Source organism: Lampetra planeri, chromosome 24 (assembly GCF_965212315.1).
Source record: "Lampetra planeri chromosome 24, kcLamPlan1.2.h2, whole genome shotgun sequence".
NCBI lineage: Eukaryota > Metazoa > Chordata > Hyperoartia > Petromyzontiformes > Petromyzontidae > Lampetra > Lampetra planeri.
The window spans coordinates 10,428,725-10,440,940 of record NC_136130.1 but is presented as its reverse complement, the minus strand read 5'-3'; the positions used below and the strand labels follow the sequence as shown (position 1 = coordinate 10,440,940).

At 47.6% G+C, this 12,216-nt stretch overlaps 1 protein-coding gene across 1 annotated transcript in view; it reads left to right on the top strand.

Annotated features, from left to right (window-relative positions):
- The first annotated feature begins 2,282 nt into the window (after positions 1-2,282).
- Positions 2,283-12,216, top strand: part of RAD54L (RAD54 like) — an 11,830-nt gene continuing 1,896 nt past the window's right edge. The window contains exons 1-16 of the mRNA XM_078605658.1: positions 2,283-2,642; positions 3,534-3,617; positions 4,052-4,174; positions 4,577-4,637; positions 5,637-5,772; positions 6,519-6,588; positions 7,395-7,540; positions 7,674-7,816; positions 8,374-8,498; positions 8,614-8,764; positions 9,208-9,334; positions 9,451-9,525; positions 9,921-10,060; positions 10,214-10,324; positions 10,953-11,076; positions 11,623-11,701. Of these exons, the coding sequence (XP_078461784.1) occupies positions 2,640-2,642; positions 3,534-3,617; positions 4,052-4,174; positions 4,577-4,637; positions 5,637-5,772; positions 6,519-6,588; positions 7,395-7,540; positions 7,674-7,816; positions 8,374-8,498; positions 8,614-8,764; positions 9,208-9,334; positions 9,451-9,525; positions 9,921-10,060; positions 10,214-10,324; positions 10,953-11,076; positions 11,623-11,701 (1,698 nt within the window). The 5' untranslated portion in view covers positions 2,283-2,639. The remainder of the gene's footprint in view (positions 2,643-3,533; positions 3,618-4,051; positions 4,175-4,576; positions 4,638-5,636; positions 5,773-6,518; positions 6,589-7,394; positions 7,541-7,673; positions 7,817-8,373; positions 8,499-8,613; positions 8,765-9,207; positions 9,335-9,450; positions 9,526-9,920; positions 10,061-10,213; positions 10,325-10,952; positions 11,077-11,622; positions 11,702-12,216) is intronic.

Below are 12,216 nucleotides of genomic sequence, written 5' to 3'. Positions count from 1 at the left end.
CGGTAAAGTCACGTAGAAAGAAAATAAATGTAATAATAGAATACGACGTTTCGATTGCATCACCAGCAATCGTCATCTGGTAGAACTAAATTTGAGAGAGAGACAACACACAGACACGGAGACACACAAACAGACACACAAGCACCTATAGTTTTTTTGTATTGTTTATTGTGGTAATGTTCTGACCCGCCTCTACTGGACATCTGTGAAAAATAGTTGTATAGCTCATCGGATTTCTCCAGGATAATAAAGATTCTGACTGCCATATTTCGGCCACTTTGCAAGCCCGCCCCCCCCCCCAGCCTGTAACACTCAGCGCGGTGCTGTATTGTTCTTCGGCAAGCCCGGCATTCATTCCCCATCGAACAGACTCAAGTTTCGGGGAATTCATCATATGATGATAAAGATTTGACTTCAAGTTTGGAGAGCACACTTTGCACACCGAAGTGTTATGAAAACGTTAAAGTTATTGGCTGGCAGCTGCCATGCCGTCTCTTCTTGTCGTGTTCCTTCGGTACAAACTCACGCAGTGGCCAATTCGTTGTTGCTTGTAGCAAGGGCGATGGCTGCAGGCAACCGGGGATCTGGGCTCAGCAGCAGCTAGAGAGAGAGAGATACGTGATGAAGGGAAGCTTTGGCGCTGGCTGAGAGTGAAAACAACCATGACGGCAGAGCTGCTCTGACCATTGACAAAGCCCTGAAGCCTGTCCAGGAAGTCCTGGCTGGACCTCACCCGTGCCGTGATCTCGACCCGAACCCCAGCCCTTCACAGTGGACGCCTCTGATCTTCCGAAGGACAGATTCAAAAACAGTGCCATTGCCATTCGAAAGACCCCCCCCGCCCGCCCCGGTATTTTATGACCGCACGAGTTCAAGAGTTGCCCCGTGCACATTCATGAGCCGAGGGGCCGTCCATAAATTACGTCACGCACCTGGGGGGGGGGGGGACATTTGTGACGATGTGTGACGAGGGGGGGGTGGTTTGAGAAATGTGACATCACATCAAAATGCGCAACTTTAAATAAATTTAGACAACACGTTCTACTTAATTAAATAGACTTTTTAATACATGTTCAATCTACAACATCAGAGTGCAGCGCCACATTAAATACGCACTACAATGACAATAGTTTAAAGCGATTTGAAGCATGTTTTATTTTGAAGGGGGGGGGGGGCAGAGCTTTGTGACGTCATATTTGAGGGGGGGGTCTGACTTTTTGTGACGCAGTGTGACGAGGGGGGGGGTCAGGCAAAAACCGTCCAAAATCGCGTGACGTCATTTATGGACGCCCCCCTAGTCACAGGTGGGTCTCGGGCGGCGAGCGGCCACTACGTTGCGCCCGTGAACGATGTGAACGCAATTTGGCGATCTGATTTGGGTGTCAGTGAGAACAGGTGACCGCTTTTATTTTCCCACGACGTTCTGACCCGCCCCGACTGGCCATCCGCGTATTAAAACAAGAAGAGCTTTACATTCTAGATTTGAAGCTTTCGTGACTGCAAGGAATTCATACTCTTAGGTTTTTTCGGTAAAGTCACGTAGGTTAAAATAAAAGTAAATAATACAAATAATAGAAATAATAATAAAATAATAGAAACAAATTACTTATATTATTATTTCTATTATTTTTATTATTTAATAGAAATAATAACAGAAATAAATTATTTATATTATTTTTATTAGTATTTATAATAATAAAAATAATATAAATAATAATATAAAAACTTTTTTCTACTATTATTTTTATTTTTTACCTACGTGACTTTACCGAAAAAACTTAAGAGTAAGAGCTTTACAGCTCATCGGGATACCTGCCGTGTTTAAATAAATATCCTTGATTCCGAAACGCGGTCGCGCCATTGGCTGACTGGATACTGCGGTGACGTCACTTAACGGCTTCCTCTGCCGCCATCTTGCTCGGGGAAGCCGGGGCCCAGCGAATCGGATTGGTGGGGACGCGCGGCGTGGGGACGTCACGACCAATCACGTTGCAGCACGGGGGGCGGGGGGGGTGGGGGGTATTGGATGGGAGTGGTAGGTGAGGGGTGGGAGTGGGGGGGTGGGGCGCAGGGTGGAGTGGGAGGTGCGGGGTGGAGGGTGGGAGTGGGGGGAGGGGGGAGTGGGGGGTGGGAGTGGGGGTGGGGGTGTGGAGTAGGGGGTGGGAGTGGGAAGGGGGGAGTGTTGGGGGGGAGTGGCGGGGCGGGGAGTGTTGGGGGGGGAGTGGGTGGGCGGGGAGTAACCTCCCTACTTAAGATGGCCGCCTGAGGCGCGCGCTCCCAGCGACTGGCGGGGCCGTTTGAAATCGGCGAGAAGTGGGAGCAGCAGGCGACACAAAATCGGCGAGAAGTCGGACCACCGATTCCTCTCTGTCCGAGTGGAGCCCTGACCCTCATTGCCCTATAAGCACCCTAACTCTACTTCCTTACCCTGTTGGGACGGCGAATCATCATCATATCGGAACTCCCAACCATTTGTTTGACCGTAACGCTATCGGCGGCGACTGGGTAACTAACCCCGGACCCCATTGTGATCCTGACGACGGTACCGGGACCCCGATCCTGCGACACAAAAATCCCCGCCATGTGAACAATAATCTCCGCGTGGACCCAGAGAAGAAGCAGCAGCAGCAGCGGCGGCCATGGTGAGCGTCTTCTCGCCCTGCACACCGCCTTGTTACTCGTTTAGTTGCCGCTGAGGATGACCCCTGACCTCGCGGTGGTGGTCTGTGTGGGTTTGTGATAAAGAAGGTGGCCGCTACGGTGTTTCTCGTAACTTGTGTGACACAATGGTACCGTGTTCGTGAGCAAGCCCCCTGTGCCCGAGTGGGACCCTAACCCTCATCGCTCTCTATAAGCACCGCGTCCCGGTTCGATTTGGGTATCGCGGATCGATTTGTCCCCCGGCGTCTGTGCTTCGCTGTGTGTTGTTGTTTTACGCGTGTCCACGTCTACTCCGACTGATGCTCCTGATGTTGTGGAGTGACTCATGCAGCCAGATATGGCTGCAGGGTTTGGTGGTGGTACGTGTTGTTTGTGTCGTTTATTGTGAAAATTCCGTCAGTTCATATGATCACTGTTTCATTGCTTTCATGGCTTTTTTTTGGTGATTTCGAAAAGTGTTTTGGTTTGTAGTACGGAGTAAGACCGATGGCCTTAATCTAAGTTGTCTTATAATAAAAAAAAAAGTGTCAGTTTTGTTGCCAGATTAAAGGGTAAAAACCAATTATCATATTTTTCCAATGGTCTAAGTTGTCTTGTGGTTGTTGTTGCTGTTTGACTTGCATCCCACTGGGATTTTTGCACACAGTGTTGGTGTACGGTGCTTTTTCTGCAATATTTTGCTGTCTTTTCTTGGATTTTCTGTTTGCACTTGGTCACATATTCACTTTAAGATGTTTTCTTGTTTATGTTTTAGTTTTTTGTTTGTTGCGGTTGCACCCGATTCAAGAGCCGACTGGCTCACAGGGCTCTACCTAATACATGAACTTGAACGTTGCTGATGCTGCTGCCCGTGTTGCCCATCGGTGTCTCAGAGGCGGAGCTGTGCCCCCAGCCAGCTGGCCAAACGGCAGCTGGGCGAGGATGGCGAGGAGTGGGTGCCACCACACAAGGAAGAGGTGCGTAGATCTCCCCCCTTACCTGCGTTGACATGGGACTATCGGCGTTGACGTCACTTAATTGTACCTTTTGTGCCTTTTGGCGTCATCTGGTCCAACACCATGTGAGACTAGGCTCTAAGAAAAGCTGTCTCGGGTGTGGACCAATCAATTTCAAGGACGGTGCATACATTATCAGAGTTGTGTTTTTTGTGTGCATTCCGACCGCAGGTATTGTGGTCAATGCAAACATGACTCCTTGTAAAAAAGGTGCCAGATAAAAGGGTAAAAAAACAATTATCATGTACCTGTGATGTGTACGATAGGCACTCTGAGTCGGGGTCGTTCGAGTGCATCGCTGCATTGAGTTGTTCGGCATAAATGTCACAGAGGGGGAGGCCACGGCTGTGTGTGTGGCTGTGTGGCAACTCGCCGCTGCGGTGACGACTCTGCAGGTGTCCAAGCGCAAACGGCACGGCAAGGAGGCGGCGCTGGACAGGGACGGCTTCGTGTCTCCGTACCGCAAGCCCCTGGCGACACTCGACAATTCGCCCCACAGCTCGGATGGAGCGGCGCACGTGAGACGCGCACTTAGTGGGAGAGACGTGCGCTTATTGGGAGAGACGCGTTACCCACTGGGATTTTTGTTGCACACAGCGTTGATATACGGTGCTTTTTCTGGAAGACTTTGCTATTTTTTTTTACTGGATTTTTCTGTTGGCGCGTAGTCACTTTAAGATGTTTCTTGTTCATGTTTTTGTTTGTTGCGGTTGCACCCGATTCAAGAGCCGAATGGCTCACAGGGTTATACCTAATGAAACTGAAACTGCTTTCACACGGGGTGGGGGTGCCCGAGATTGGTGATGGCTCATGGTAGCTTTCATTTACAGAATCAGAATGTTTATTTATTCTGAAGGAATCCGATGAGCTAGAACGTCCCCTCTCTCACTGACGTCCATTCTGCTCGCTGTCTGTTCCAGGAGGCATTCATTCGCAGCATCTTAGCCAAGCCTTTTAAAATACCCATCCCTAACTACAACGGTAAGTGTCTTGTGTGTGTGTGTTTTTAAGTGCAATTAAATATATTATAATGCCATTTATTTATCAAGAAAAGCCTACGGGAGGGTACTAGATTCATGATGATCGTCACATTCAATTGAGTGTTTAAAATGTGGGAGGAAATTATATTACTTGGGGATACCTGTACAAACTATGGGGTAACACTAAACGTGCTGCACAGCTTCAAGAATCAAATGCTCCTCTGCTGTTCCCTGGCCACAGACATGTCTCCCATCCAAGTACTAGCCACGCTCAACCCTCTAGCTTCTGAGATCTAATGATATTAGGCACATTTAGGGTGATATTGTCAATTTCATTAAACAGAGGAAAAACTTTGTGCTGTCTCATGCGATGATTTAAATGCAGAAAGGTGGTATGTATGTTGAACTTCTTTCGCACCATACGTATCCAACCATGCTATTCAGAGGTGCGGGGGAAGGACAACAAGGTTAGGTAGGTTTGTATCTTGCTTCATTGTAGTAAATTTTATAAAGGAAAATGCTCTTTACATGACTGACCTATTGTTGATAATTGGTTTTTTACCCTTCTATCTGGCAACAAAACTGACACCTTTTTTACAAGGAGTCATGTTTGCATAGACCACAATACCTGCAGTCATAATGCAAACAAAAAACACAACTCTGATAATGTATGTGCAATGTCCTTGATGTTGATTGGTCCACACCCGAGACCGCTTTCCTTAGAGCTGTCTCGGGTGTGGACCACTCAACATCAATGACTGCACATTATAAGAGTTATGTTTTTTGTTTGCATTATGACTGCAGGCATTGTGGTCTATGCAAACATGACTCCTTGTAAAAAAGATGTCAGTTTTGTTGCCAGATAGAAGGGTAAAAAACGAATTATCATATTTTTTACTGCCAAATGAGGTTCCAATGGTGACCTATTGTTGTTTTGACACTGTGTTCCACGTGTCCTATGGTAGTGATTTTGAGGGCTGTGTGTCATTGATGCTGGCAGGGCCGCTGGGGGTGAAGGCACTGGGAGTGAGGAGGCACGGGGCGCGGCGACCCCTGCACGACCCCTACGTGGATGGTGCCCTCGTGCTCTACGAGCCCCCCGAAGTCACTGCCCATGACCTGCTCAAGGCCGACAAGTACAGCCCAAAGTCTTCAACTGTATTGACATTCACAATACGTGCATAGAGTCGCGTATGTAAGAATTGATTACGTTGGTCAACACACTTTGTCTGGCATAAGGTATTCCAACGGTTTTAAGGTAATTTTGGGGTGCTGATTCCAAATCTGGTATCAGTTTTTGTCTATCACATCAGGTTTTTGAGATCTCAAATATTGCATTTTCAATCAAAACTGCAGAAGAAAAATATTAAATAAATGTGGATATCTACATAAGATTATATTATAAACACACTATCCTAAAAATACAGCACCATATTTTAACATTAAAGCAGTCACTGACTCGCAACAACTTGCAATCATAAGTGACAGAGTTAATTTCGGGTAAAATCAATTAAAATGGGGTATGCTGATTGCATAAAAATGAGATGTGATGAAGCAAATTTGAGATCAGATTTGGAATCCGCACCCTAAAATTAGTCTGAAACAGCTGCAAAAGTCCAGGCCAGAAAAAAATGTTGTTGTTTTTTTGACCAGTGTTATTTCTAATTCTGCAAATAGTATACTGTACATAGGCAAGACAAACAACAAATATGCAAAACATTCGACAAAAGAAACTATTCTGGGATCGTAATCTCAAAGCGACAATTCAAAGAATCGCTGGTGCCGTTGAATTATCACAGTCGATAGGATGTTTACAATGTGTTTGTAAAGATTATTCTGCTGTAAGGGGGCCAAGGTCGACTTGAGTTTTGTTTGTTTGCAGAGACACACAACCGGTACATGTGGTTGTGGATCCTGAACTGTGCAAAGTGCTGCGACCCCATCAAAGGGAGGTAAGCCATAAAAAAACTCTAAAAAAAAAGCACTTATAAAGATTGTGAGAATGGGAGGTAACCAAATGGCTCGGGTCGGAACGCTGAGCTGACGCAGTGGTAATCCTGGATTTAAATCCAGGTGGCCGTCTGTGATTAAACAAGGGTTCTAAAGTTTAGTGAGTTTATGGACTCTGCCATGTCACCAATGACTACTATAAAAAATAGGTTCTGAACTTAATTTCGTCAAATTCCAACTTTTCCTGAGACGTGCTGTTAAGTGAAAATGCATGAAGCGATTAATTCCTGTACCGAATCTCATTTGCGCTGTTAAATCAGCCTGTAGACATCCCATGGTAAGACAAATAGCTGAAATGAGGGTACGCCAACACGTACTGTATCGTACCACTCGGGCGTGCAGTTGAAGAAAGTAGTCGTCGACCACTCAGAAACCGCGTTTAAGAGGTGCATTCTGCGTAGTGCGAAAAGTATATTCACGAATAGAAGAACAGTGTTTTGGCAAGAACGCGTCGTGTGTGAAAAGGCATTAAGCGAAGACTTTCCTTAGATCAGTTTGACTGCTTTCATGCTGTGTGGACCAGAGGTCACTTGAAGGGATCTCCGATATATCCGTCTGGTATTAATTTCCATGGGTTCTGTAACACGAAGGGTTGATGCTGATAGTACAATCGGGATACAATTTGGGAAATTAAAGCAGGAAACAACGATCTATGAGAATGCACATAACAAAATATGATTATGTCTAGGGTTTCTCGACTTAGTCCCCTCATGTTCCACATTGTCGCATGCCTGCTCACTGTGTGCAGGGTGTCCAGTTCCTGTGGGAGTGTGTGACGGGAAGACGTATCCCTGGCAGCTTTGGCTGCATCATGGCCGACGAGATGGGCTTGGGGAAGACGCTGCAATGCATCGCACTCATGTGGACGCTGCTACGGCAGAGCCCAGACGCGAAGTAAGACAAATGGACAGACTGCGTTGCCGCATCCAGGAGCCTGTGACGCAAACCACATCATTGGTGGGATTTTGTCTGAAGCAGTGGACAGTAGTGGGGGGGGGGGTGTGTGCTGACGCTGCGTGTCCTGCAGGCCCGAGATCGACAAGGTAATGGTGGTGGCCCCCTCGAGCCTCGTGAAGAACTGGTTCAATGAGGTGGCCAAGTGGCTGGGAGGGCGCGTGACCCCGCTCGCCATCGATGGCGGGAGCAAAGGGGAAATTGACAAGATGCTAGGTTTGTGCACTTTGTGATTTCACGTGTTCAATTTATTTGACACCATATGTAGCTAACCGTGCGAATCGGAGGAGAAATATCATTCCTATGCATAAACACTTGCGAACTTCCGTTTGTCCTGGAACTAATTTAATTTGTGTAAATAACGTTACATTGTGACTGCACGAGGTGACGTCACATGATGCATGTGTGATGTCATCACCTTGGTCGAAGAGACTTATTCTTTTAGTGCTGTTATTGCTCAGTTTTGCATAAACTTTTTGATCAATTTGGCCGGTTTTCTAGAATAAGTCCCTAATAGCGTCGTAGCTTGATACTAAAAGTTTTGTGTGTTGGATCATCTTTATGAGAGTTATTGTGAGTCCTTGGTTATAGGTGAAGGGAGAGAGCGAATGCATCAATGCTTTCAACCTTAGTTGGGAAAAAATTACAAAAAGCTACACTTGAAACTCTGTTTGACAGAGTAAGATTGGTTGGTCTTTGGCTCAAAGTACTGTTGGTCTCCAGAATATGAAGCGGTGCTGTGTGGATTCACGTGCTGCATGCCGTGTGTGCAGAGAGCTTCATGGCGCAGCACGGCTTGCGCATCCCAACCCCCATCCTCATCATCTCCTATGAAACGTTCCGCCTGCACGCCGAGGTTCTGCACCGGGGCCGCGTGGGCCTCGTCATCTGCGATGAGGTGACGTCATTGTTACACCGACTTGACAACCGACACCTCAAAATTTCATTTCGAATAAAGCCACGGCGGTAGCGGAAATTTAATGTTCCGTTCTTGTGCGTCGTGCGGGGGGCAGGGCCATCGGCTGAAAAATGCCGAGAACCAGACGTACCAGGCGCTCAACAGCTTGAACGCGCAGCGTCGCGTTCTCATCTCTGGCACGCCCATCCAGAACGACCTGCTCGAGTACTTCAGCCTCGTGCACTTCGTCAACTGCGGGATCCTGGGTGGGTTCAGTGGCACCGACGACACCGCCACCTCTCGCACCCTTCCCGCACGACTGCCACGTCTAATGATGGGTTGGCACCCGAGCGAGTAGCTGCACAACAAGGAAACTAAACGGCGTATCGCAAGTGTGCATGTGATGAAATACGTCACTACAGTACGTAAGAAACCTGTTGCAGGGACAGCCACACGCAAGGCACCAGTCATTCAGCTGCATTCAACTGCAGCTGAATGACTGCTTGCTCAGCCATGGACCCGGCTGAACAGACATACTTGTGAGGCATAGTCCCCCTGAATAACACGCCATGTGTGTTCACGAGACTCGGGCTTAATGGGTCCCAGCGAACCTTATCGTCTCTCCCTGGTTTTACGACTACGAGAATGACCTTCACTACTGAGAGGCGTTTGATCCACACGGATGTGCTGTCTGGTGTTTTTGACACAGGAACGGCGCAGGAGTTCAAGAAGAAGTTTGAACTCCCGATCCTGAAGGGTCGCGACGCCGATGCGACCGACGATTTAAAGCGGCGCGGAGAAGAGCGGCTGCAGGAGCTGATTGGCATTGTGAATCGGTATGCGGTGCTCGGATGATCCGCACCTCCCCCAGGCTTGCGAGCTGCCCCCTCGCACCTCCACATTTGTGCAAGGCCGGTTCTGTGTGCGGAGGTTTTGTGCGTTTCTATTTCAGGTGTCTCATAAGGCGGACATCGGACATTCTATCCAAATACCTTCCCGTCAAAATAGAGCAAGTGGTGTGCTGCAGGTGCGTGATACCACATCTTACCGAGTGCTATCATACATGCATATGTAAGGATTGTTTTGATTGTTTCACCCGAAGACGTTTCTGCAAGTTGCCAAATAATCTCAACTTGTTTTTAATGTGTAGCTCTCCAATGTGTTTTTGGGTTGTGTTGTGTGTTGTTTGGTGTGATGTCCAATATTTCCTTTTATGTGCCTGGTAACTTCAGTTCCTGGAGATACTCCCAACACATGGAACGTGGAGCAAAAACAATAGCCATCATGCCATATATATCACGCGTTACAACCCATAAATACATAGGAGAGCCGGAAAAAAAAAATTCCAACGGCAAGCGAACGGTTGCGCGGGTACGGGTGCCAACGTGCCGGTGTGATGACGCCGTGTGCTGCCCGTCACAGGCTGACGGCGCTGCAAGTGGGGCTCTACAAGCTGTTCCTGCGACAGAACAAGACTGCGAGCGAGCTGAGCATGGCAAAGAACGGCACCATGAGCGCGTCCTCCCTCTCCTCCATCACGCAGCTCAAGAAGTTGTGCAACCGTGAGTTCTTCGCTGTTCCAATCCCCACGTGCACGCGAGGTTCCCACCAGATGCTTTATCGGAGGTCGGTGCACGTTGACGGTACGCATCACAGCTGTTGTCGGCAAGTTTAAAGAGAATCGCGAGATTGTGAGTTTTGTTTATTGCACGCAGACCCATCTCTGATCTTTGACAAGTGTGTGGAGGGAGAGGAGGGCTTCGAGGGGGCCCTGGAGCTCTTCCCTGCCGGGTACCACCCCAAGCTCCTGGAGCCGCAACTCTCAGGTGACGCGAGCTCATTGTTGAGTTTTCAGCAGCAGATTCTAATTAGAGCTCGTCGCCTATGAAATAAACAAGGGCTGGCCTTGTATTATTTCTAAGATATGGTTTATTTTATCAAGATTTTTTTTTTTTTACTCTTGTAGATTGACAGAAAAGGGGAGGGGGGGGCCATAGGGGTTGGTATGGGAGGGCAAATGCTGCTATACGCCGTCCCGGCATATGCTCCCACACTGCACCGTCACACTCGTCTTGTATTCAAGATCAAACAACGTGGCCACCATTGCTTGTATAGACAGTTACCTGTGTCGTGTAGGAACCCAAGAATCGTCTCCTTACAAAAGGCTGCATTGCTCCCGTGTGGAAGCAGCCCACAGCTGCAATGCGTCGGCCTGGTTGTAAACAATGGGTGGTGAAATTTCGATTTAAAGCTTTCGCGACTGCAGGGATTCATATTAAAAAATATATATTGCTGTGGTTTTCACACCTGATGATGATTGCTTGTGTTGCAATTGAAACGTCGTGAGAATTTAATTGTTTTATTTTATTCTTTCCTTTCGACGTGACTTTACCATGACTTTACCGTGACTTTACCGTGACTTTACCGTGACTTTACCGTGACTGTGTGCCGCAGGGAAGATGCTGGTGCTGGATTACATCCTGGCCGTGACGCGATCCACCACGAGTGACAAGGTGGTGCTCGTCTCCAACTACACGCAGACCCTTGACCTCTTTGAGCGGCTGTGCCGGACCAGGAGGTGAGGACAAAGCCCTGGTGGGCACCATTCCAGTACAAGTTGGGATTTCTCCAGCGCCTAAATCCATCTGAGTGTGTCTCGAAGCCGTACAATTAAGAAAGGGAGCCGGGGGTGAGCATGTGCATGTCGTGAGGATTGTTAACAGAAGAGGGATCTTTTTTTTGTTCATATTTGTTTCATCACAACCAATGTTTATTTATCAGGCGGCAAAACTTTTGAGGTCTCGGCAAAAAAAAATTTTACAGAACTGGTGAAGCGTTAAGACTGGTAATAGTGTAAGCGTAACAGAAATATGAAACCACGTAATATATTGAATGTGCCATTTTTTTTATTAAAAATGACTGAAAGGCGGAGGGAGCGGTGCCAATATGGTAAATGTCCAGATGAAGGCATTTCAGAGCAGAAGAGGTTCTCAGCAGTGCAAATGGCCAGGGATGGTAGTGCCACGCACATCCACGAGCCAGGGGTTAGAATCGTGATCTAATACAGCAATGGGCAAGTGAATAAATTTCACCCATGTTATTGCAAATGTTTTGTGCATTTAAGCTACCTGTACGTGCGGCTGGATGGGAGCATGTCCATAAAGAAGCGGGCAAAGGTTGTGGATCAATTCAACAACCCATCGGTGGGTGACTGCTTCATCTTTTTAATGCTCGGTGTAATCGAGTTTTATTTTTTGTACTTTTGAGTGCATGACCTCACAAATGTCCACGTCCTTTTGTTCGTCTCTGCCAATTCATGCATCTATTCTAGGGAGCAGTAATGCAGTGGTTGGCGCATTGCACTACAAAACTGGTGTCTCCGAGTTAAATTCCTGGCTACTGCCAACATGTGACGAGCGATATCTGAACCCGTCTTGGAGTACCTGGTGTGACGTGTAAAACTCGGCACTGGAGAGATAAAGGTGGTCGGGCATGGTGCTTCGCCGTCCACCACCCCATGCAGCATGATGGCTTTCATTGCTGCTTGCTAACAACAGTTCCCCAACACTGTGGCTATCTCTCCAATGTGTTTTCTGGTTCATCGTGCCGAACAACAAGCGCGATAACCGAAAATTATCAGCGTTATATTGCACGGCCATGAATACCCTACAGTCTGTATGGCTGTACGGGGAGGTGTTTGTCTTTACTTGTTGGTGGG